Below are 25685 nucleotides of genomic sequence, written 5' to 3'. Positions count from 1 at the left end.
TCAATCACACCTACACTCAACAGCATTCTGCCCGGCAAGCATTAAATGAGGCGGCGAGGGAGAGCTGCTGTCAAGGTTTGGTGCGCGCCCGAGACGTCGGAGGGGAAGCAGATGCATATGCGCTGGTGGTTTGACGCCCGCGGCGCAAAAGCTGTGCGTGAACTCGAGTGTGCAGATGGACGATAACATACACATAGAGGGAGCGTATGGTGGGAATGAGCGGAGAAGGTCGGGTGACTGAATGTTTGTCAGAGGAGGAATGTTGTGCGCATTATGGGGAAAGAGAGGGTGCTTCCTTAAGAGTGTGTCACAGGGGTGTGTAGAGGGAGAGACGGGGGGGGGGGTGTGTGTGTAGGTGTCCAACTCACTGGTCTGCGGGCTGCGGGGCTTGGCTCCCAGGTACGCCAGGTTGACGTTGGCCTTCCTGCCGTCAATGATGGGGTTGGCGTCTTTGCACGCCCGCTCTGCTGCCCCCCTGTCCGTCATGGTCACCTGTTGGGAATGTGACAGCATTACCGACAATACGCATGAGGAAATTTAACTAAAGGCCCCATGAAATGAACTCCCGTTACTTTTACTTCTTGGAAAACACAGTATCTTTAACGGTGACCTCATGCTGCACTAGTAGGCGTACATTTCTAAGCAATAAAACCATCAGATTTTTGAACAATCCCACCCCTTCGCACCCGTCCCATCAAATAAAACTGCCTTTCTCTCCCTGACCCATATTCCATTGGTTTAGACTTTTGAATGATCCCTCACTGCATTATGTCCCACCCCAACATTCAACAGGAAATGCATCAAATTAAGAAAGTTAAGATGCCGTTTCATGGGATCTTTAAAATATTTTTTTTTCAACACATGGCTTCTGAAAGCCACTCTTTCCCAGCATAGATGGACTGATTCCAACATGAGCGCTCAGATGAAGAAACAGACCCAGAGCAGGCCGCCCTGAGGGACCCGCTGTCCTCATCTCTCCTCAAATGAATCATTCAGTCTTCTTTTTTTTTTGGGAGGGGGGGGGGGGCTAAATGTGCAAGGAAGAGCCAGCTCCACCACATGAAGGGAGTGATCGGGGTGTTAAAACCCTCGGCTGTGTCTAAGGTCTGTGTGCAACATGATAAACTGATAAATAAGTGTCCTTTACTGCGGCGGTGTGGGCCGGTATGTAGGAGGAGGTTGGGTTTTTTTCTTCCTCAGACTGGGCCGCCGAGGAGGAGATGCTGCAACCTTGACCTAGCTTGAGGGGGTGAGTTGAGGAGGAGTGGGCAGATAGCAGTGGGAAGAGGTGGTGGAGGTTAAAACACACACACACTCACATATACAGGGCACATTCATTACACTCCTCTAAGTGCAGCTACACACTAAATGAGGTGAGGCAGAGCTGAACACGCAAGCTGCCGAGAGCGCCACCAAGCCAGACGCCCCACACAAACCGGGACACTAGAAACAAAAGCTGCCACGCTCGCTTTCGTTTCGCAGCATCGGACTCTTATGCAAACGGTGGCGGCGGACGCTTTGAATTGCTGGGTTTCAAGAAGCCGCTCTGGGAATTAGACCGCTAAGGGAAGTCAGGGATGAAATGGGCAGACTGTCCAAGAGGGGAGGAGGGAGTGGGCAACCCAACACACACAGGACCGGTTGGTGTAACTCATTCGCATGGCTATGGACAGATAGGGATAATATGAACGCCTTTACATCAATCCAATGCCCATCTCCTTCTCTTTGCATCTCTCTCTCTCTCTTATAACCAAGCCAAGAGGGGGATGGGCTGTTGTGGAGGAAGTCAAAATGAAACTACTGCAGCCTTATCTTGCAGAGCCAACTGACATGTCACACCTCTGTGAACAAGAAGGGCCTACCTTCTGCTTTCTCTTTCTTTCTCCCCCCCCTACCCCCCTCTCTCACTCTCACACACACACACACACACACACACACACACGCAGGAAAGAGAGAGGTAATCTATCCACAGCTGCAGCTTAGACCAACTTAAATGTACCTATATGTGTGCATGTTGCTGCACACAGAGCTACACAGTGTTTGTGTGTGTGTGTGTGTGTGTGTGTGTGGAGGGGGTGCGCACGCCCAGTTGTGCTTTGGGACTGGAGAGATAATTGATGACACCCTTATAAGAAATAACCTACTACTCACGCTTAAGCATGTGACTGCCACCACCAGACACACTGCACATGGCTGCTGGCTGAACAAAGTGCCAGTGTATAAACCCTCCAAGACCCACACTCTTTAACCTGCAGAAAAAAACCTACAGTCCTATAATCCATTTTAGAAGGATTCTATAGGAATACTGAATGTCATCGTGGTACCATAGGAGATAAACAATTCAATTAAACGCGATAAAGTCACAATAAACTCAATTTTGGGTGCCACATGCTCGTTTTTCACCAGGGTTTACATTCAGTCTGCAGACATGAATTGGGTTTTGGTTTGTAAATTGAACACACATCTTAAAAATGAATCAAAAGAAATGTGAAGGGGGGATTTATTTAAAGGAACTACACCTTCACTTTCCTTTTCTCAGTTAGAAAAATCAGAGTGGCTGGTAAACCTCTATTCAGAAATTGGCTGATTTTCCAGAAGCCAACGTGACGCAGGACTGGACTTTGTGCTCTGTTTTTTTCTTTTTCTTTATCTATCTATGAGTCTAAACTCACATGTAAGCAGGCATCGTTTACAGCACAGGACCCCGTGTGTTACAAGACTGAACTTACGAAGCCGTATCCTCTGGATTTGCCCGTCTGCCTGTCCGTGATCACCACGGCCTCGTCGATGTCCCCGAAAGTCTCGAAATATTTCCGAAGTGATGCGTCGTTGGTGTGATAAGGCAATCCCCCGACAAAGATCTTGGTGTAAGTTGTGTCTTTCTCTATGGTGGGGTGCATTATCTCTAACGCTCCCCCGACGAGCTGCCCTAGAAACACCGGTGAACTCATTCGGATGGGGAAAAAAACCCAGAAGAGAGTAAACCGGGGTAGTCTTCAGGTGGCAGTGGGTGAAACTTTTATCCAGCAGTAGGCTACTGTAGGAAGACAACTGAAGCTCCTCGTTTTCGGCTTAATTGTCTACCGCGTCTGCAAGGGGGCTACAATATTAATAAGACGTCCATGAGTAGCCTGTAACACGCAGCCTCCCCTGAACGCACAGCAGGCTGGTCTACCCTCCTGACAGGTGTCTCGGATCCCCTTGTCTCGCGTCCCGGAAAAAAAATAGTCTTTATATCTCCAGTAGACGGGTCTTAGATGCGCCCACTCCCCTCTCTGTCCAATAGACGAGAGGTGCGTCTTTTCCATCGGCGCATCCCACCTCCTGCTCCACCCTCCCGCTGCCACACACACAAAGGAAACCCCCACTTGAGAGCTACAGTAGTTCACTTTTGCCTATTCGACTTCAACTAATCTCAAGCTCAGCTAATCAAGCTCAGCTAATATTTGAATATTTGCTGTCTAGAGCAGGGAACTTGCTTTCCTGTCGAAACCCCCCAAATAGATCCATTTGATAGACTCTGTCCCAAGGAGCCCATCTGAGAAGATTGTTGTTATTTCATAGAGAATTATGTAACTGTCTGCACTGTAGGTGGGGAGGAGGCAGTGATCAAAACAGACTAACAACCAGTGAAATAACTGACTTGGAATTCTTCCTAATTTTGCTGGAGACCCATGGGAACCAGTGAAAGACAGACAGACAGACAGATAGATAGATAGATAGATAGATAGATAGATAGATAGATCAAACATCAAATTCCATGAATTTTCGAACACTTTCAAGGTTTCAAATTCTAGGACTGAAAGTTGGCATGTTTTAGGGTGAAATTCAAGAAATCCTGGTGAAGTCGTTTAAAAACTGAACACAGCTGCTATAGCAACAGAAATACCCATCAGAGGGAAGTGTTGATCCGGGGATGGAGAGAGCTGAGGCATATTGATGAATTCAGTATTCCATTTCTTTTTAATAAAAACGAATCAAATACTTTCAGGGTCATCCATTCATTTTCAAAAACTTTTAAGGCTTTATTTTATTTCTCTCAAATCCACAATCTTTCGAGGCCAGATAGATAGATAGATAGATAGATAGATAGATAGCTAGATAGATAGTTTACAGTTGCAGAAAAGAACCTTCACTGAAACAAATAGCTGTTGATTGGCTGCCATGGCATGCATGAGCCAAACAGGACCATAAGGAGAAGAGAGAGGAAACTGGGTTGATTAAATGACAAAAGCACACACAGGGGGTGACCAGTTACAGGAAACAAATAGCAGATGAAAGGTAGGGCCACACACACACACACCTACTATGAGATGTTTTGTTTTTCCTTGTAGCAGCAGATTGTATCCTCATTTTGAAGATTTGTTGTCATTTGCTCATTTTACTTCTAAGGATTTGTTGCTCAGATGGCCTTCACACCTCAAATCGTCTCCACACTTCAGTTACACCCCCCACCCCACCTCTCTTTCTCTCTCGCACTCTCTCACACACACACCCACACACACACCTTTCCCAGCCTCTCTCACCTCTGCCAGCCTAGTTCACGCAGACTGGCAGTCTCCACTCATCATCATTAATACTCAGATGAGAAGAACCTCCTGTTCCTGATGCTGAACTTTTTACCTGCAGCCTCCCGGCTCCTGAAGACACCTAAATTCGCTTTCTGCATCCTGCCAGCTGAGGTATATTTATAATCAAATCTTACACAAGAGAAAAGACAGCAAAGACAGTGTAATGTTTAAATATAAATTTGTATTTACATCAATATTAACATCAAGAAACAAGGTAAGAAAAAAATGCAATAGTAATTTACATCCTGTAATAATGACTGTATATTTCCCCAATGTGTTATATTTTCATCACCTCTTTTCATTAGATCTAAACAACAATGCATTGAGAGGAGATCTTTTTTCCTTTAAATCAAAAACACAGACAACAGTTCTTTTTGAATAGTTGTAAGATTAATGTTTTTCATATTCTTCATTGAGACTGTAAATTAAAAAACAAAAGGAAAAAAAAAACACTCCAAGCTATTATTCTGAGACATAATGACATCAAATCATGAAACCCCCTTTCCATAAAACAGCTTAGAAAATCTCGACATTCTCTTGTGAAATAACCATTTCCAGCACCACAATTCAACTGGCCGTTAAGTTCTATAGAAAGGAAGAAACAATCACAAACAAAACTCAAACCACCTCAGCAGAACCAGACTCATCTCTACTCTATGCCATATGGATGGGAATATAATATTATGCAATTAAACATACTTAGTTCAATGTGTATTATACGTTATGTGCAACAGTAAATGCACACACGAGCACTTGCACCGTCTACATCAGGAACTGTTTCTAAGCACTGCAGAATGACAAACAAAAATCTTTGGATTGAGCATGTCTTCGAAGGTAGATTTCTCAACAAAAGCTTCACAGAAAATAGAACAAAAATAAAGGCAAACTCAAATGTCGACAGAAATGATGGAAAATATCCAACAAGGGACCGATGAGTAATTAACTTCCCCCTTGTTGTGTTGCTTCCATCAGGATTAACAAACCAGAAACAACTCAAGACTTATGGACAGTTCTGCGTTTCCATAGTCTCACATCTGATCCAAACCCCCCCCCGCTGAGGCTGAAAGACCTTAGAGTAGGTTTGTTTATGACCGATAGTATGATCAATATTGTCAAGTCACTATCAAATAGCAAAATACAAAGCACAGAAATCTCAGGGATGAAACTCAAGTCACACATGGAAGCATGAGGTTCAGTCTAGAAATATCAACCCACACACTGGTAAGACACCCGGGCCCCTAGAAGCCTAACACAATCATGTGTCAACTCTTTTATATAGGCATCTTTTGTGTTTTTGTTTTCTTTTTTGTCAAAAAAAAAAAATAGATATAAAAAAAATTACATGTTCACTCACTAGCACCTCTATAGCTAAGACTATGTCCTTGGGAAAAAAAAGGAAATTTATGATTTGAAGATCACAAATTAAAAAGTGCTTTCTGGGAGAATGAAAGTGGCAGTATTAACTTTCTGAAAGAAATCTACAAGTATTGGTTAAAAAAGGAGGCCCTTCCTTTTCCACCAATGGCTGAAGTATTGAAGTATTGAAAATAAAAGCTGACCTATGACAGAATAAGAAAATTACACTTTAAATATCAAGCCTTACAATCTGTGCAAAAACAGTATGTGACCTACAAAAGCATATATATATTTATATATAGTACATTTGAAGCTTATTTACAATTCATATTCACAGACAAAAGGAAAAACTCCAAACAAGACATCATATCTAATACTGCAGTACCGTCACTTTGAGTAAATGATGCTTCAACTTTGTCCTCAGAGGGAAGCCAAGAGGAAGGATTATTGCTAGAAATCTGCATACCTACATTGAAATCTAACAAACACTTTCTTTTACAGTGTGAATTACTATAGGCATCAATTTCACAATTGGCAATCGATTTCATTTCTGCACTAGTAACATTGTAAATTGGTATACGGTAACCAAAATATCTGCAACATTATGCTTTAAAAATTACACCTCAATTCTAAAATGATCACCTTATGAATTTGTATAAATATAACAGGAATTTTGCACAATAAGGAAGGTCTGTTTGTTTCAAGAGTGTTCTTAAAAGGGCTTAAAAATTGTTATGAATGAAGGTATCTCCCTATAATAAATCAGTACACTGTAGAAGAGAGCGTTGGATAAAATCTGTGCTTACTGCCTTTCCACTGGTTACCAATTTAGAACAAAGATCATCATGGTTACCCATTTCCAATCAACAGCCCCCCGATCTCAGAGAAGAAAACTTGGAGAACACACACAAAAATAAACAGTAATGTTTGCTGTTATGCATTAATTCTTGGGTAAAGGCCTCTATGACCATGAAATATTGCCACAATCCTTTTTCGACGATGGCCTTTCCTTAAAGTGCAATCACAGCCAACAAGTAATTCAGTCGTACCTTATAGCCAACAGCATCCTGGAGGACCATTGATGTGCTACTGTTTAATGACATTCATGTGAGTGCCACAACCTGATGGCTCGTCGTCTGGAGCCACGTGTATCTCTGAACACCAGGAGGCTTATTTACACAGAGATCCTCCAGGAGCGGCACTGACGCACCGGCTAAACATCCCATGAAGTTCGGAAACAGAGAGAATTCCAATTCGACCACAGCTTCATGGTACATTCGACAAAAGGGGAGGATGTCTTTACATGTTTGTCCGTGTTCAAGTCTATGATCCGCGTTGTTCCCAAGTGCGTGTCTGCCTTCATTCGGTTTGGTCCAGCGAGTGGCGTGTGTGTGTGTGTGTTTACTGAGGCACACACCACTCATAAAAGAGAGGAATATCGAACTACATCAGTCTAAGAGAGGAATTACAGAGTTGTCTATCTGATCCTTTTAGGGTTTGTGTGTGTGTGTGTGTGTGTGTTTGTGTTTGTGTGTGTGTATGTGTGTGTGTGTGTGTGTGTAAACATGTGTCACACTGTCTCTGATTCTTGTGAGCGCTGTGTATGTTCATGGATGCTGTATGTATGTATGAGTGTGTGTCAGTCTGTCTGTTTTCCTCCGGCTGTGAGACTGCCATTACTGGCCTTGAGTCCAAAGGAAGAGCGCTCCCCCAGCTGGCGGGAGTGCAGCACTACACACAGACACACACACACACACCGCCTGCTCCGCCACACACTCCAGCGCTGCAGTCATGTCATTTCTCTGAATGGGGATCACAGTGAGTCATAAATGCTTCTGTCACAACGCTCAGCAATATTTCTGGGGAGAGAAAAAAAATGAGTGAGTTGTGTATGAAGAAAGAAATGTTCATGCATGCAACACTGATCAAAGTAAAGTATATACCCAAACAAACATCAGGACGTTTCCCACTGCATACCTGATCAGGCCCCATAGGCATGCGTCCCATCACCATTGGGTTCATACCCATCTGCCCCCCCATCTGGCCCATGTGGCCTCCTCCTCCGCTGGCCGGCATGCCCCCGTTCATCATCATGCCCCCGTACTGGCCTGGATTCCCCTGCTGCCCGAACTGCTGCTGCCCTGGGGCCCCCTGCTGTCCAAACTGCTGCTGGGGGTACGAACTGGTGAAGGAGAGAGAGACAGACGGAAAGGAAGGAGGGTTTAATCGTACGCACTCACCAGAAACAAGCTGGAAGCCTACAGTGCATACATTTCACCTTGACATCATATGACAACATGGTTTAACTGTAGCTGCAGTAAAAGTAATTCGTTTGATTTCACTGTATAACACAATCCTGTATGTTGCACAAACCTGTTGCGTCCCATGCCCCCCTGTGACCAGCCTTTCATCTCTGCGCCCTGGTACATGGGACCGCCCTGCGGGTGCTGTTGCATCATGGGGTTCTGAGGCCCCAGGCGGCCTGACATCATGGCATTAGGAGGACTGCCGCCTGATGGGCCAAAGGAGGGGTCTCCCTGCTGACCCATAGCTGAGGAGATAATTCATCTAGCCTCAGCTCACACTTCAAATCCAAACAAGCTAATATGCAAACACACACATATAGACACATGATAGTTGTGGAGGGTTTGGAGCGATAGAGAGCCTGATGGCAAGGGGATTGGATATGGGCAGTTCTCTGTAAAATTTACTTGTTACAAATAAATAGATGTTAGATATTGGAGTTTTTAAGTTTTGCCCCTGCCTTCTAAATGCCCATGAAAAGCAAAGTGAAATCACACCCAAAGCCCATGCTGTGTGAGCGACATCCACACTCTCCATGCAGTCCAAAGACTCACCACCAGGGGGCAGCAGTATTCTGTTGGCTGCCTGGCTTGACAGACTCACCATAGTTCCCGCCATAACCAAACTGCTGGGGGCCAGGTTGGCCCATGCTGGGCCCTCCCATGGGGTTGTCCATGCCACCAGGGGCCGTGACGTTTGGAGGCGGACTGAATCCTCCGGCTGCAGCCGCCGCTGCTGCCGCCTGCTGTTGTTGCTGCTGCTGCATCAGCAGCATCATCCTCTGCCTCCTCATCTGCATGGTGACCATCTCCCGGCTGCGCTGAGCCATCATCTGAGCATTCAGGAAGCCAGGCTGGGCAAGATGGACAACACACAGTCAGAGGGGGTCGGGGGGGTCTGTGGGTGAGGATATACGGGTGTGTATGTCCACTAGTGCAAGTGTGTGAGCTTGTGTGTGCATAGATTCTGTTGTCTACCTGGCCTCCCATGCCAGGCTGCATGCCTGGCCTCATGCCTGGGTTCCCTCCTGGGTTCTCCATCTTCATGGCCATGCCCTGCCGCGTCTGATTCATAAACTGAGAAAGGAAAGAGAACAGTCATGAGATGGATGTGCAAATGTTATTCCAAGAGTGTTTGTGTCACATGCAAACTGACCAAGCAGTGACCTCCCTCTATTCATACCTGTTGTCCCTGCAGTCTTTGCTGCAGCTGGAGCCTCATGGGCTTGGTGGCGCTCATCATCCTGGGTCTCATCATGTTGGCACGGGGGTGTCCCATGCCCCCCATTCCACCCATGCCAGGGAAGCTGCCGCCCTGGCCCATCTGGGACAGCATGGGCCCAAAGCCCCCCTGTTGGGGCTGGCCCTGCATGGGGTTCCCCCCGTATGCAGATTGCATAGCCATGGCTGGCGGGCCGGGGTAACCCTGTCCGTAGAGGGGCTTCTGGTCGAGCACCATGGAGGGGTCCTGACCTGGGAAGGGCTCCAGCTGCTGCTCTGCTCCTTGGCTCTGTGGCAGACAGGGGAGAAGACAGGAGAAGAGAGAGCTCTGTCAAAATTCTCCATCTAATTGATTCATTTCCTATTCGTTGGCTCTGTAATTGACTTTTCCTTAGCGGTACAGACGGATCCCTCTGGGCCCATCTATCTCTCTTAATAGAAAGAAATGGTCTGCACATTGTGACTCATGATTGAAATATTTAATGCACAGGTGTATTCAATGCACAGTTATGAGTCATGGCATGCAGACCATTCGTTTCTGTCATTAGATTACTTATGAGGATCTAGTAGAGCATAGAGCTGAGTGTGTTGCTAATCCATCCATCTCCTCCTCTGACCTACCTGGCTGACAAGGTCGGGGATGCCCAGCGCTCGGTCTATCTCCTCCAGAGCGATGCCATCCGTGTTGTTCAGCAGAGAGTCCAGCTGGTCCAGCAGCGCCCGCTCGTCGCTCTGACCCTCACTGGTGGTGGGAGGCACCAGGAGCTCATCCAGGGCGTTGCCGAACTGACGCCTTAAACACACACAATCACTCACTATAAGGTTCAGCAGAGACTGCTTACTCAGCTCAATGCAGTTCATTAGGAAAGAATTTGGACAATCTTGATGTTGCGCTGACCTGTTACCCTCCATGCCCATCACAGTGTCTGGCCAGGAGGGGGACTGGTTGGGCTGGCCCTGCTGGCTGAAGGGGCTCATACCCATGCCCATGTCCCCAGAGCCACCTACACACACACACACACACACACACACACAACACAACACAATACACCTTAAGTGAGACATTTCATTTCAACAGATGCAGGTAGTTACAAGCCATAGCTAAAGCACTCACAATGTTACTTGTCTTTCTTTATGCCTGTTAGCATTACAGACTCTTAGCATTGTTTTTTGTAATAACAATAGCAGTGACAGGCAAATATATAATATTCGAAATGACTAACATCATGTCCGGAGCCCAAAAATACAAAATAGATGTTTGGTTTGTTTTCACCAATAATCTAAAAATAAGTGATTTAAAATGGATATCTGAAATTGGGTAGGTGTGCACCTAACATATTTTTTCCTGTATTTTCCCGCTTATCCCTGCCTCTTGCTGTGTATCTATAAACAGTGGTGCTTATGATCACTTCTCCTACACAAATATCATACTGTAACTATTCACTGGCAACCAGTACAACAGACGTACCCATATCCATGAGCTGCTGCTGCAGCATAGACCTGGTGCCAGGTACGCTGTTGGAGCGGCTGACCATGGGCCCTCCCATCATGCCCTTGCTGTTGTTATACTCCATGCCTGGGCGGATCATGGAGGGGTGTCCTGCTGAGCCCACGGGGCTGGCGCTGGAGCGGGGCATCCCCCACTCCCCTGACCCTCCCATGGGAGACCTCTGGGGAACCATGCCTCTATTCATTGGTCCTGTTGAGGCATAAACAACAGATTTGCATGAGTCACTATCATGATGACAGCATCTGGTTTATTCAACCTATTTCATCAATCAAAACAATGAATGAATCAATCAATCTTTAATGTTTGCAGATTATCAGAAGAGCAACAACCTACAGCAAATTCCAATATAGTTGAGGATCAAAGTTGAGGCATGCATACTATGAGAATAGTGCAGAGAGAGAGCTACAGAGGTGAATGAGTGGGAAGTGAGAGAAATGATTAAATCAGTTACTTGTTCCCACGCCTCTTGGACACACACCCATGTTCCCTGGGTAGCCGTCTGGGCTGCCCATCATGTTCTCCTGCTTGATAAGCATGGGGCGTCTCCCCGGTCCTCCCGGCCCACCAGGGGGCTTCCCGTCCATGGACATGGCCCTCTGGAAGGGCCCGCGAGGCCCGGGGCCCATGCCTGGACTCCCTGTACACACACAAGAAGAGAACAAAAACCCATTGGTTCACACACGTCTCTGTCTTCCCCAGGAACAGGGAGTACAATGTCTGTGTTGCATGTATCCGTCAGTTCTGGTGTCGGTCTTGGACCTTGAACCACTTACCCTGCAGACTGTCGTCAAGGCAACCCTGGGGTTTGTTTCCTGTGTCGTTAGCCCCTCCAGCTCCAGCCTGATCAGGGTAGAAGTCAGAACCAGAACCCCTCAGACCTCCCAATATGGACTCCAGGTTCTCCAGCTGACAGAAGACAAATGATAATAACCCAGTCAATCACTGCAATAGTATGATAAGTTTGGACACACACATTTTTCTTTATTCTTACTATTTTTCACATTTTTGAATAATGCTAAATACATAAAAACTATGAAATAACACAAATGGAATTATGCAGTTACCAAAAAAAGTGTTAAACAAATCAAAACTATATTGTATTTTAGATTCTTTAAAAGTAGCCATCCTTTGCCTTCATGGAAAGGCAAAGGTTTTCATTCTTTTTCATTCAAATTCATACATAGGCATCAACTTCACTATTTATAATGGCTGAAAAAAACATTTAAGCATAAGCCTTAGGATCAAAATGGCTTTAAGATAATGAAAAAGCTGTCCAAACCTTTGACTGGTAGTGTATGTCAATCAATAACTGAACTATTACAGTTAATTATTCAATAACCAAGCCGCAATCCTACCTCGTCAGGTGGCTCAGACTTAATCTTGCTCTCAGGATGTTCTGGTGTGGGGCCGGGGCCAGATCCGGGGCCGCTCCTCGGAGGGCCGCCAGCGGCCCCCGGGGGTCCCTTTCCATCCAGCTCTTCAGGCTTGGGCTTGACATCCACTGGCTCTTTGGAATCATCCTTGTTGAGGAGGTAGTGGAGGAGGGCGTGGGTCTTCTCCTTCTTCGGGCTATGCTGCTCCTGCTTGGGCTCAGTGATTGTCCCGGCCCCTGGTCCTGGTCCCGGTCCTCCTGTCCCAACCTCACCTCCCTCCTGGCCCCCCAGTGACACCTTCCCTGTGGCCTCAGCTGTGATCTTAGCTACTTCATCTGGGGTATTGCCATTCTGAAGAAGCTTGTGGAGGATCTTGTGCTTCTCCTGCAGTGAGGCTGTGTAGTGGGCTGATGACAGCGCTGCTGACACGCCTCCCGGCCCTGTCGCCTGGCCTGGGTTAGTGGAGGCTGAAGAAGAGGAGGACACTCCAGTAGACGAGGGGCTGGTCATGCCTCCAGTTGGGTCCTTGCTGTCTGAACCTGCAGCAGTGTTGCTACTGGTTGGTGGGGGTGGAATAGGAGGGCCAGTTGGCCCAGTGCCGCCCATTCCCAGCTCCTCGGTTGGGGAAGTCAGCAGCTGAAGCAATTTCTTATGACCCTTGCTGTCTGGCACCCTCCGAGGGGGTTCAGAGCTGGCCACCCCCGCCTCACTGCTCCCCTCTCCAGGCTCTTTAGTAGCTGTAGCCGCCTGGCTGTCTGGTCGGTCTCCAGAACTCTCAGCCTGGGGATGCTGATGGTGGTGGTGGTGGTGCATGGGGTGGTGGTGATCGCTGGGCCCAGACCCTAAGCCTCCTGCTGGGCTTTTGGAGCCATCTTGGCCTGGCTTGGCTGGCTGACTGGGCTGGGAGGAAGAAGAAGAGGAGTGGATGCTGGGGGAGCTGTCTGGTTTGTGGGCTGGCGAGGGGGATGTGAGGGTGGAGGGGAGGGAGCTCCCGACTCCTTCACTGATGGCTTGCAGGGCGTTGAGGGAGCTGCTGGAGAAGGTGGTGGTACTCCCTCCACTTCCTCCGCCACTGCCAATACCGCTCATAGGAGAGTGTATGCCTGGTATAGAAAAAAAGAAATCATTAACAGACTCTTAACATCTGAGATTCAATCAACACAAACAAACAACAAGTAGTCAATCATTTCAGAAATGATACCAATGCTAAATGACAGAGCTATGATTCTCATTGACTTACCTCCAGGAGAGAACTGGCTGGCACCCATCTTCGGACTCCCTCGGTTCCGGGGCGACATCAGGAGGCCCTGCTGGGGGCCGCCCATGCGGGGGCTTCCTGAGGGGCTGTTCATGCCGCTCAGCCCGAACCCACCACTGCTCTGAAACGGGGGCTGCTGTGGGTGCTGCTGCATGCCTTGGACCGGGTGATTCATCGGACCCATCTGATTCATCTGATTCATATGCCCCATCTGATTCATCTGGCCCATTTGATTCATCTGCATCATGCGGTTGCCTATGCCTCCACCACCTCCACTTGCACCTCCTCCGTTCCCTCCGTACATGGAACCGCCGCCTCCCATCGGCCCCATATGGCCCATGTGGCTCTGCTCGCTCATGCCAAAGCCCCTGTTCATACCTCCCATGCCCCCCATGCCCATCCCCCCGCCGGTGTTCATGTTCATCTGGGCATTTGGGTTGGGGCCTCCCATGCCCTGCTGCCTCATAGCGTTGGGCATCATGCCCCCACCCTGGGCTGAGCGATAACCGTTTGGCTCCCTGTGTAGGAGAAGAGAAAAAAAAGCACAAGGTTTAAAAAAGGTCTATTAAGGCAAAAACCTTGAAAATACACATTCCTCACAATAATGCCTCTCAGACTGTAGATGCTCAGCACGACTGGAACTAAAATAACAATTGACTTTTTGGTGTGGAGTCCTCTCATTGTTCACTAGATGCCAGTGGATCTGATTGTCTGATAATAAAAGCTACTTCAGCTATTTGTGTGTTGCGTGAATACCCAGGCAATATCTTACAGTTTTGTAGCAGGTGTATGTTGTGAATAAATGACACGTGTGTGTGTCCAATTCTGACCTCTGGAGTAGGTGAGTGGAGATGAAGCCTTGTGGCTCGTTGCTCATGGGGTGACGGTACAGCTTGCTCTTGGTCTGGGCTGTGACTGGCGTGCCGTCGGACAGAGAGAAACGGTACAGCGGCGTCTCAGCGTGACCCTGCAGAAAGGCTAGGCAGACAAATATAACAATAGATTTTCACCACAAAATACTCATCCATCACTGCCTTTATGCTAAGACAAACTCTCCATGATTACAATGAGGATCAATGTCGTAGCACTCAGGCAATCCTATTCATGAGATCAATAATGAAATAATGCATGAGGTGTGCGTGTGTGTGTTTCTGCATGACCCACCCTCATGGTAGTGGCGTTTGTGTGACCACGGCTGTCCATCGCTGTGCTGGAGGAACATCTGAATGCAACGCCTCAACAAATCCTCCCAGCCTGGACGCATGGAGGCACGCAACGAGTTCTGGTCGATCTGGATCAACTTACCTGCGGGGAGGACAGGAGGGGGAAGAGCGGTGAGAAGGAAACAAGGAGAAGCAAGAAAGAGGAGTTTAACTATGTCATGGCTATAAGAATTAATGGTGTGGTCGATTACAACTTCTGTGCTGATTTAGTCCAAGTCTTCAGGTTAAGCTGCTCCTCACCTGACAGCTCATGCCTGGTATTGAAACTCTCCGTTCTTTCCACAGCTGTCACACGACGGGCCACACAGATCATACATGACTGAAGGTCTGCAGGTGGAGAAGTGTATCAGTAATGTTGAGAAATTACATATTTAAAGTTTTAGCAATTTCATTAAATTTGCTAATGTTAAATTCATCCGTTAATGCCTACATGCAAACGCTCATTCAGAGCTCAATTGTATGGTAAAGCTTATTAAACACTCCACAAAATGTGATTATGACTATGTATTCATTATTTTGGAGGTGCTTTTAGTGTTTTAAATGAATTATGAATGTACTTGTATGTTTTGTAATGTTGGATGTTTTTAATTGTCAAAAGCCTAACCAGGGACAGGGGTTGCAAATTAGCTTAATCTACAAACCCTATATGCAGGTGTGTCACATGTCAGTGTGTAACAATGTCAAATTGTATTGTACACCTTTTTAGATAAACACATAAATAAAATCAATAAAACTTTAATTTGGTGTGTGAATCTGTGTGTGTGGGTGTGTACCTTCCCCCTCCTCTATCATGGCCTTGGGCTGGGTGAGGGCAAAACACTGCATGGTCTCGTAGCGTGGGCCTCCTGGCCCCTCCTCCATGGGGCCGTGGGCGTGGCCAAACTTGACCAGCATCCGGCAAGTGAAGGTGTGGCTCTTCTGTCGCGCCGCCTCGCCTCCCCACGACACTCCATTTACTAAAGGGAAATAAGAAGGACAAATACATCAGGGGGCGTGCCGGCAGAAATCTAGAGGTGTGAGTGAGCTTATCGAAAACCACAGGAATAAGCACACAACACCTCGGACTTACAAACAGCGCTTCCAGCAAACAGACAGCAGAGACCCACATGCAACTATGAATGGATTGCCTATAATCAGAGAGCACACACAACTTGCACCCCCTGACGGACCCAAACACAAACACACAACAACAAACAAACAAACTAACCACGCTTCAACATGTATTTTCCCTCTTAAATTGAGAAGCAGAAGCCTCCCCTGCCGTTCGGATCCCTGGCTAAATGGACCATGGGATTAATGTAGCCAAGGTGTCGATTTCCAATATCTCTCCCTCTCCGCTCTGCTCTGCAGCGGGCAGAGGCCAGGGACACTCAGCCATCTATCCTCATTTAGGCCCTGACTCCTCATCACGGCACACACGCGCGCTCACACACTCACACACACACACACACACAGGCTGTGAGGGGGTCACCTTCACAGGGGAGAGGGAGGATGAGAGGGAAGGGAGGCAAACTTCAGAGAGAGATCCAACTCTCCCGCAAGGTCTGTGCGAAGCCTTATCGAGCCCAAGGCCTCCAGTTGGCCAGAGGTTTCCGGCTGGCAGGTGCAGGAAGGGTACAGGAAGGGGGGGGGGGGGGGGGGGGGGCAGGAGACCGAGACGCAGGGGGGGCTTAACTGATAGTGAGAGGTGATTTAACAAGGCCTTGGGATTCTCCCCTCCGCGCTGACAGAGACAACACAACACAGTCACTGGGGCCGACATCTCCCCTCAGACACAATTAGCCAACAGTGAGGCAAGACAGAGGGGTCGAAAAACACACTAGCCAGCAACAAAAGCTCACTTTATATTTTGCCTCGTTCTGTGTGTATGTGTCTGCTGTTGTTTGTGCGTGTGTGTCTCGGGTGTGTGTGTGTGTGTGTGTGTGTGTATGTGTGTGTGTGTGTGTTTAACTGTAGCTGGCGTGGTCAGCGGTCATCCCACAGGAATGTGCAGCGAGAGCGTATTTCATTCATGGGTCCAAAGATAATGAAGGGGCAGAGCAGCAGAGCGAGACACAATGAGGGGGAGGGTGAGGGGGAAGGAGGGAGGTGGGAGAGAGAGAGAAGGAGAGAAGGAGAGAGAGACAGAGAGAGAGAGAGAGAGAGGGTGAGAGAGAGAGAGAGAGAGAGAGACAGGTTGAGAAACCGACAACACAATATTCATCTTAGTAGGCTGCCATATTAAGTATGAATGAGGTTGAGAAAGAGAGAGTCGAGAGAGGCACCAGGGACGGTAAGACAAAGAGATAGAGGGGAAAAGTAGATAAAGATGAGTATTAAAAGATAAAGAGAGTGAGTGAATGAGGGAGCGTGTGCGAGGGAAGAGGGAGAATAAGTGAGAGAGCGTGTCGATGACATGTCGGAGCCGCCGCTGCTTAGGAACATTACTGCGGAGTTAATCGAGTAGCAGGTTCAGTCGAGCACACATATCCATAATTAATCAGCTTTATAAATAGTGCTCCGTGCACACACTCACGGTCCTACACACACACACACACACACACACACACGCGCGCGCGCGCGCCCAAACAGAGGCTTCAAGAAGCGCAATCCCATTACAGTCATAGGCATGTAAATCTGAACGTACGCTCTCTTTCACACTTGTACACTCATAGAAAATAAAAACATGCACACACACACAGGCATAGGTATACACAATCACACACACACACACACACACACACACACACACAGTGAATTAAGCGGAGGAAAGTGTGGAGGTGCATTATTCAGCAGTAAGTAGTTTCCAGATGGCTGCCATGGGATCTGAATAGAGCTCAGGCCTGTTTTACACTGTCTGGACCACTGAGTGTGACTGACAGCTGCGCTACGCTCTGCCTGCTTAGCGCTGTGTGGGTGGGTGCTCCTGCGCACATGTGTGTTTTGTCAGGTGTGTGTGTGTTTGTGTGTGTGTGTGTCTGTGTGTGTGTGTCTATCTGAAAAGCTCTCATGCACATGAGCAGGCTTCCCAGGAGCTCCTCATTATAGCGAGAGAAGGAGATGGGAAAGGAGAAGCATGAATAAATAACTGAGTGTGTTTATGTTGATGTGTGTGTGTAGTTGTTGTAACCTCTCAAAGTTTGTTTTATACCTCGTCCCTGCGGAAGATGTCAAAGAGGGTTTACTTTTGAGCAGACATACAGCTTTCTCGTGTGTATGTGTGTGTGTGTTTCTCACCGTTGGTCTTGGGCAGGTTCTTGTGGAACTCCTCCCTGTCCTCCTCGTGGAGGATGTTGTAGACACTGGTGTTAATGAGCTCCTCCTGTTTGTACTGCAGGTACTGCGTCACGTTGTCGGACACAAACACGATGCTGCCCTCCCGGTTCACCACAAACAGGAAGCCGTCCAGAGCCTGCGAGCACAGCAACAGGAAGTCACCACCGGCCAATCACACGGCCAAAGGCGGGACCAATCGGCACGGTGAATACAAAGTCCATCGTCCCATGGGTCGGGGTGAAGGGCGGACTCACCTGCAGCAAGAGCGGCCCCAGGTGGTCCTTGTCGATGACCCCCTGTCCTGTGGAGGACACGTCTGACTTCTGGACGTCGTCATCGTTGGAGGAGGCTTTCCCTGTACGAGGGCAGAGGAAGGCAGAGGGCGAGGGGGGGAAATGCATTACAGCGTCATGAAAAAAACACAGCAAAAAACAGCCATTTCCAGTCCAGCTGCCCGCAAACGGAGTGAAGGAAGAGCGAAGGAGAAACGCAAGGTGAGAGCAGAGATACCTGAAAACTACAGTAGAGCTGCCAGTCGTTCACTGAGCGAGCCGTGCCAGCAGGGGGCAGCGTTTCTCAACCTTCCCTTTTTTTGATTAAAACTACAGGTGAGGAGGGAGACGGACGGAGGCAGGTTTCTCTGAGGAGTCTGTCAGGAGGAGTAGAGGGCTGGGTGCATGTGGAGCAGGTAGCAGCCGTCCTCATGCTTTATATTCAGTGTCAGACTCTGAGGGACTGTCTGGTAGGCTGGGGCTGAGAGAGAGAGAGCGAGCGAGCTAGAGAGACTAAGGAAGCTGTAATGGTGCAGGGGCAGGAGCTAAGGCACCTGAATTAATGGAGGACTGAGGCTGGGAGAATGAGAGAGAGAGAGAGACAGAGAGAAAGAGAGAGACAGAAAGGACCGGGGCTGTGGACGGGGATGGTGCTGGGAGAAAGCGGCTGGGGCTCGGCTTGCTGTATTAATGCAGGGCTCGGTCTGAGAAAGAGGCGGGGGCTGCTAGGCTACAGGAATCATTCCATCTGATTAGCTCCCAAGGGGCACAGATACCCACACAAAGAAAAAAGAAAAAAAAAAAAACACAGCCACTGCTGCCTACCGCCAGGCACTCTGAAGGTAGGCAGAAAGAGATTGAAGGATAGAGAGCGAGGGGCAAGGAAAGAGAAGGAGACAGAAACAGACAGAGAGTGTGAGAGAGACAGACAGAGAGAAAGAGGGAGAAAGAGAGAGAGAGGCTGCGCTCCATCGGTTCACTCAATATCTTAAGATGCTGGGAGCAACCTGAAGATGCTGCAACTCATTGTGCTGCAATACAGATGAGACACAAGACCCCAAAAAAAATAAAAAATATAAACAGGGAAGAAGAGGAGGAGCGAGGAGAGAGCAGAGCACATTAAATCCAACTGAGATGAAAAACAGGAAAGACTGAGTGGAGAAAAAAGGGCAAAATGAAGAATGGCAGACAGAGCAATTGAAAGTGAGAAGAGGAGAGAAGGGACAGGTATAAAGCGAGAGACTAGTCCAAACCCCCGTGTCATTTCTGTCTTCACTTCCTGTAACTATGGCAACCTGTCAGCAGCCAGTCAGGACCAGCTGTAGCCTCTTCCCCTTCCTGTCGAGGTGGCAGACACTGACTGAGCCGAGCAGAGACACACAACAAACCAGCCATGAGCGCACATTCACCTTCAGCTCTCCCCCTGATCTCTGGAAACTCACCTCGAATGGCAAAATGCAGAAAGTGTCAGGAGGTCAGAACCTAGGAGTTAGAGTATATCCATTCTGCACTACTAGTACACAGAGCCAAGCCACTATCTAACCATGTGGCTATTTAAACGCATGACATTGTTGTTTGCTGTGGAAATGACCGCTCCACAATGGGGACAGAATTATGACAACAGCAGCTGTAACAGAACTAATAATTTGGCAGTTCAGCAGAATGGATGGGCAAGTGATCACCTGCAAACTTCAATTAGGCAGCCCCTGGCGAGGCTAGCACACAGCTGTGCATGCACACACACACACACACTCACACAAACACACACACACACCAATGACAGGTTCACAAAGCACTGCCAATGTTTCCTCCCAAACATAAACAGTTGAGGCTGTGAAATTGGTGGGAGATGAATGACTGATTCGTCCTTGCACCTGGGCTCTGAGCAGCACGTGTGTGTGTGTGTGTGTGTGTGTGTATGTGTGTGTGTGTGTGTGTGTGTGTGTGTGGAGGGCTGGGCTCTGGGTGCCACCATCACCCAGCTGTCCCGTTTCCGTCTCTCTCCCCAACACCTTGTTCCCTGTTTTCTACAATCATTTCACACCAGTCCATCCGCACCTGACTCGCAGTGCAGCCCACCCCAGTTGTCCTCAGATGTCGGCGTCCACTCACCCTGCTCTTTGATCTGGCGGATCTGGCGCACCGTCTCTTTGAGGATGGCACATTTGTCTGGCTTGACGTTGAAGCTGTCGATGTCGCTGAGGTTGGCCGAGATCAGCTCTGCCAGCTCCTCGATGTATTTGCTCTCCTGCTCCCGCCGCCTCCTCTCACACCTGCAGAGGGCAACGTGCAGGAGATTACAGCTGCCATCACGCGGTTCCACCTTTTTCAAACTGCTAGTGGCTTTTTTATATTAAAGTCAATGGGGAGTGGCTGCAAGGGAGATGGAAAAAGCGCTGCACCTGCTTTCTAAAGATGAGAAGAAAATGAAGAAATCTGGTAGAAAAGTTGGTAGTTGTTATTTTGATTGGAGCACACTGGCTGCATTATGGGAGTTTCTGTTAAGTGTTTGAGAGTTGTATCTAAGAGCTGGGTGTTATGGAAAAAAGTGCATGTCATACAATCTCTTTTTCTTTTCTTTTTTTTTTTAAATCACAAAATGCTGTTGAGGCAGCGTTTTTCTACAAAAAAAGAGTGAACACACCCTGTCTGTCACCGTTTGACTTGATCTTTTTTACGCAAACACTTTGTCTGTCACTCGTTACAAACCAAGGAAGGAACCAGGCGGCCTGGAGAAACCACTGACCCAGTAGCCCAGTTTCCTCCGTTTCCCCTCTTGTGCCAATCACACACACAGACACTCACCCCAGACCAGGCGTGTCGCAAGTGGAGAGCTTGCGTTTCCGGTTTTCCGAGCTCAGAGGCTCCATGGAGTTCTCCCCCAGTCCGCTCATCGTGAACACATATCAGCACCTGAGAGGAAGGAGCACACGCATACGGGCGTAAAGAAGGCGTTAATATGGGCAGATAGGGATTATATAGGCCCTATTACCCTTTTACCTACATATTATATAGGTATATCCAGCGGGAAATAGACAGGGGAACTGTCCTTTTGAACCCAATATAAAAATTAGCAATATAGAAGCAGGGTGGAATGTGGATACAGTGCAAAACAGTACACACCAGGGTAATATATGCTTATATCATGCAAATCATATTCTCTTGGCAGAGACTGACGAACCTAAACATGTCTCGTCTGCCTCCCCCTCCTTTGAGAAATCCAGAGTAAGCATGTGAGCTTGTTTGTTTGTGTGTTTGTGTGTGTGTGTGCATGTAGGAGTTCTTCAGCTCATATGGTACATTCACACAAAAACACACACACACACACACAGGATTAGCAGTGTCTCTGATGGTAAGCCACGCTGCACAACTAACCCTGTTAGACAGCCGTCTGTCTCCCACAATGCATCACATTCCGTCAACAGGAAGTGGGTTGATAAAGGTTGCGGGGAGGAGAGGCAGATGGGAGGAAAAGCAGAGGAGAGGCGAGGAGAAGGAACAGATGAGAAGAGAAGGAAGGAGGAAATAAGGAAGGGAGGGAGGGGGGAGAAGCCGGTGCTGTGAAGCGTGCTCTGATTGGTCACTTTCTTTGCCACGGTGACAGCGGCCGACACTGGGGAAAGGTAGGAGAGAGGGAGAGAGGGAGAGAGAGAGAGAGAGAGAGAGAGAGAGAGAGAGAGAGAGAGAGAGAGAGAGAGAGAGAGAGAGAGAGAGAGAGAGAGAGAGAGAGAGAGAGAGAGAGAGAGAGAGAGAGAGAGAGAGAGAGAGAGAGAATATGGTGGGAGACAGAGACAGAGATAGTGAGGATATACAGAAAGGCAGAGAAAATGCAGAGGAAGAAAAAAAATACGGGGGGTGGGGGGGGAATCAGAGCGAATAGAGGCAGAGGGAGTAGGAGGGAGTGAGCTGAGGGAAAGAGAGATAAAGGCATGTCAAAAAAAAGACGGGAAGGGAGGGGAACAGGTGAGGGAAGACGGAGGAGGGGTGGGAGGAGGAGGAGGAGGAATTAGAGGAGGAGATGGTGCGGTGTGAGATGCAGACTGTCTGGTGTGTGTTTTGAATGTATGTGTGGCGCGCAGAGAGGGCTGGAGCCTCCAGTACCCCTCTTAACCTTCACAGCCAGAGCGGCTTTTTCATTCCATTGATTACATGGTTATCCTCTGACCAGAGCACTGTCTCTCCTGCATAGCAAATCAGGCCAACGGCAGGGGGAGAGACGCCGGCCTGTTATTTAATCATCATGCATCATCATCTCAAACTCCTCCTTGACGGATCAGAACAACCCAGGGAATATCTGATTGCATTTTTTTCCCCCCTCTCCTCGCTCTCGTTTTAATGCAAATAACGCGTTTTAATCCTCGGCATCCGCGCGCTTCACAACAAGATCACATCCAGCCGAAACGAGCGGCGAATGCACCTTTCTCAGTGAGACAGAATCAATATGAGGCTTGCTTTCATGCGTGGCTTGAAGACCAGGCGAGCCACAAGTGTATTGCACGCAAGACAACAATGGGGAATACTCATGAATATCCTCCTAAAAGCGCGATGAGCAGAGTTGCTCTGAAGACGCGCCGTTCCTCTTGCTCCGATCCCTCCCCGTTCCCACTTTCTTTCAAATCGCTCTTTTTAATCTCTCCCTTGAGTACCTCCCCTCCTGTCTGTCTGTCTGTCTGTCTGTCTCGCTGCCTTTGTCTGCTTACTTACCTGCCCGCCTGTCTGTTTCTCTACTTGCCTATCCTCCTGTCTGCCTCCCTACAAATCTGTCTGTCTGTCTCCCTGTCTGTCGCTCGTCTTAAGATGAACTCCTGCTTGCTGTTGTCTGATGAAACCTGCCACGAGGGAGAAGAGGAGACGAGGAGGCAAAAAGGAGAGAGAGAGGGGGAGGTATAAAGGTGGAGGGTTCAGAACTCGCACAGCCAAAGCAAAGTGTCTGAGCGAAACTCAGTCTTTGCTCCTCTACTGATCCAGCCCGCCCGCCCGCCTGCCAGCCTATTGATGGAGTTCTCAAAGGGGGGAGTGCTCTAATTGTGGAGTGAATGAGGCGGCCCCAGAGAATGGTTGATTTAGGAGGCTGCTGAATGCCCCAGGGAAATGGGTCACCTCCAGTCTGGCGCGGGCCGCCCGCTTTTCCAGTGCAGGGAGAAAGTCAATTACACGCCACAGGCAGTGGGGCCTGGTGGCAGAGAGGCAGCGGGGCTGCGGTGGGTACAAAACAGCAGCAGGGGGGCGGCAGGAGCGAGACGCGTAAAGAGGGAAATGGGAGAGGGTGAGGGTAGTGGAGGGGGACAGAGAGAGGGAGAGGAGAGATGGGCGTGAGGATGGAGATTAGTGGGAGTGGGTAAAGAGGAAGAGAGTGAGATGATATGGCGTCGAGGGGAGGGAACATCACACCAGAGCTGAGAGTGAGAAAGAGACGGGCGCTTTTCCCCTGGCTGTACACACTATGCACTTGCACTATGCTGCTAATCCTGCTGCATGTTCATTAAAGACTATAGACTATATAGTTGATGATGACTGGAAGGCATTAATCAGAGCCGGAGGCAATAGTGGGAAGCAGTTAATCAGAATGGTTACTAGGCAGCAGCTGCTCAGCCGGCGAAACAAACAGGAACAGAACCAAGACTGAAGCTCCTGGCTGATGGAGCTGTCACGGTGAAGTCTGTGTGTTCTTGTACTCACACATAAGTGCACACATGCAGGCAATTGTTGCTCTTTGGGTACGGGTTACGCACTGAACTTTCCCACCAAGCGCAGTAACCTGGTTCTCAACCCTGATCTTGACCGGAGTCGTTTCGCGGGGGTCGACTCAACCGGGCCGACCCTTTCACGCTGACAGTCGACCCGTGTGTTTTTTCCGGGTCGCTGGACCGGTGTGAAAGGGGCACCGCTGAGGTCAATAACTGCTTTGTCATCGCCTGGGTTCAAGCTGCACTCCTTAGGCCCGCTACAGGACAGCAGACCTGCCAGTGACCCTGCGGCCTGGAGCCCACAGGGATCCATGTAGGCTTCATAGCTTTATTGTACATCTAATGACCAGAGGAAACAGCTCATCTAAGCATCTGAGCAGAAAGCATGCAATCTAATTCCAACTCCAACTTCACATCCTACAAGATAAAGAGAAGGTCTAAGACATAGTATAGAATGCAGCACACTAATCTCAAGAATCGAAAGAGAGAGCAAACGAGACAGACAGATGAAGAAAAGAGGTGGAGTGAGTGTGTCAGAGGACGGTAGAGGAGAGGAGCCATGCCCAGTGTTTCGCTGTGTTCTCATGACTGATGGTGTTTGTGTGTTTGAAACCCATTAGGCAGCTGTTTACAAGCATGACCACACTCTGGTGGGGAAAGAGGGAGGCGGAGGAAGGAGGGAAGGGAGAAGAGGAATCAGGCCGGTGATAAGGGAGAGATGACATGAAGGAAGAGATATGATGAGGAGAAAAATGAGAGATGGCGTATAAATAAAGAGGCAAAGAGGGAGATAGACAGACAAATGAGGATGGAAGGAGAGGAGACGACGGTACGATGCAGATGCGCCGCTTGGGAAGGACAGACAAGGGCGACTGGGTTGAGTGACTGGAATGAACATACCACGGGAAAAAAATGTACCCATGTCACCATTGGCTGATTATAGCTGATCTATTCATATATATATAGTCAAAAATATTGTGATTACAAGTAGATAATGGATCACACACATTCACACAAGTATTACAGATGTCCATGTTCATATGTTTTTCTTGACATATTTAAAATGCTCCTCAAGAAGCCAATAAAACACCAATGTATATGAACACCTGATTGTTTTTTTAAACTTTATTTACTTGGCAATGGCAATCATCTAATATATAAGTAGACATTTTATTGCTCCAATATGGATGTCATCTGATCTGAGATTATTAAAATGTTTTTGCTGTGGCCGTGAAGAGTATTCAATGCAATGAGAGGGACAAAGGAAAAGGAATAACGGAGGAGGGACAGAGTTTTGTGTATACAGCTTGCCAGTGCACCTTGAACACAATTTGTGTATTCAAGTCACACTGTATTTACCTAATTCATGACATACTTTGCAATGAGGACTTTGAACCAAGTGGCATTCTTTCACTCTTCCCTCAGTCGAAACCCCTTACGCAAATTGTGTGTGAGCGAGTGTTTTATTTGTAGTCCTTCAGTATGCACAATAAGAGTGTTCGCAATAAGATGAGCAGCGCTTGAACAATACAGATGAGTTGAACAACGGACTCTGGGGGAGCAGAATAAAAAGGATGAACAGCTGCTCAAAACTAAAAGCAACAAATTAGGTTTGGAAAGAGAGAGACAGAGAGAGTGGGAGAGAGAGAGAGAGAG

General features: G+C 48.1%; 2 protein-coding genes across 2 annotated transcripts in view; both read right to left on the bottom strand.

The window, feature by feature from the left end:
* Positions 1–368: 368 nt before the first annotated feature.
* LOC139665348 (RNA-binding protein 38-like) lies at positions 369–3174 on the bottom strand (the record flags this gene model as incomplete). The annotated part of the gene is made up of 2 exons (XM_071544342.1): positions 2730–3174; positions 369–492 (listed from the first exon to the last, which is right to left on the bottom strand). Coding segments are annotated over exons 1-2 (346 nt in total), but the record flags the coding sequence as incomplete, so codon positions are not given.
* A 1601-nt stretch (positions 3175–4775) lies between these two features.
* The window catches only part of LOC139665347 (nuclear receptor coactivator 3-like), a 46040-nt gene continuing 25130 nt past the window's right edge, over positions 4776–25685 (bottom strand). Inside the window, exons 3-23 of the mRNA XM_071544340.1 lie at positions 21148–21255; positions 20455–20615; positions 18325–18425; positions 18032–18206; positions 15589–15771; positions 15056–15142; positions 14757–14897; positions 14423–14570; positions 13575–14110; positions 12317–13437; positions 11735–11867; positions 11413–11598; positions 10920–11150; positions 10350–10455; positions 10073–10244; positions 9414–9740; positions 9209–9307; positions 8835–9084; positions 8301–8478; positions 7905–8109; positions 4776–7786 (exon numbers count right to left, since the gene is read on the bottom strand). Of these exons, the coding sequence (XP_071400441.1) occupies positions 7775–7786; positions 7905–8109; positions 8301–8478; positions 8835–9084; positions 9209–9307; positions 9414–9740; positions 10073–10244; positions 10350–10455; positions 10920–11150; positions 11413–11598; positions 11735–11867; positions 12317–13437; positions 13575–14110; positions 14423–14570; positions 14757–14897; positions 15056–15142; positions 15589–15771; positions 18032–18206; positions 18325–18425; positions 20455–20615; positions 21148–21236 (4641 nt within the window). The 5' untranslated portion in view covers positions 21237–21255 and the 3' untranslated portion in view covers positions 4776–7774. The remainder of the gene's footprint in view (positions 7787–7904; positions 8110–8300; positions 8479–8834; positions 9085–9208; positions 9308–9413; positions 9741–10072; positions 10245–10349; positions 10456–10919; positions 11151–11412; positions 11599–11734; positions 11868–12316; positions 13438–13574; positions 14111–14422; positions 14571–14756; positions 14898–15055; positions 15143–15588; positions 15772–18031; positions 18207–18324; positions 18426–20454; positions 20616–21147; positions 21256–25685) is intronic.

Source organism: Centroberyx affinis, unplaced genomic scaffold, assembly GCF_046629955.1.
Source record: "Centroberyx affinis isolate AG114_WGS23_722 - 3 ecotype Tasmania unplaced genomic scaffold, CSIRO-AGI_Caff_v1 ptg004539l_1, whole genome shotgun sequence".
Lineage (NCBI taxonomy): Eukaryota > Metazoa > Chordata > Actinopteri > Beryciformes > Berycidae > Centroberyx > Centroberyx affinis.
This window is presented reverse-complemented; position numbering and strand designations above follow the sequence as displayed.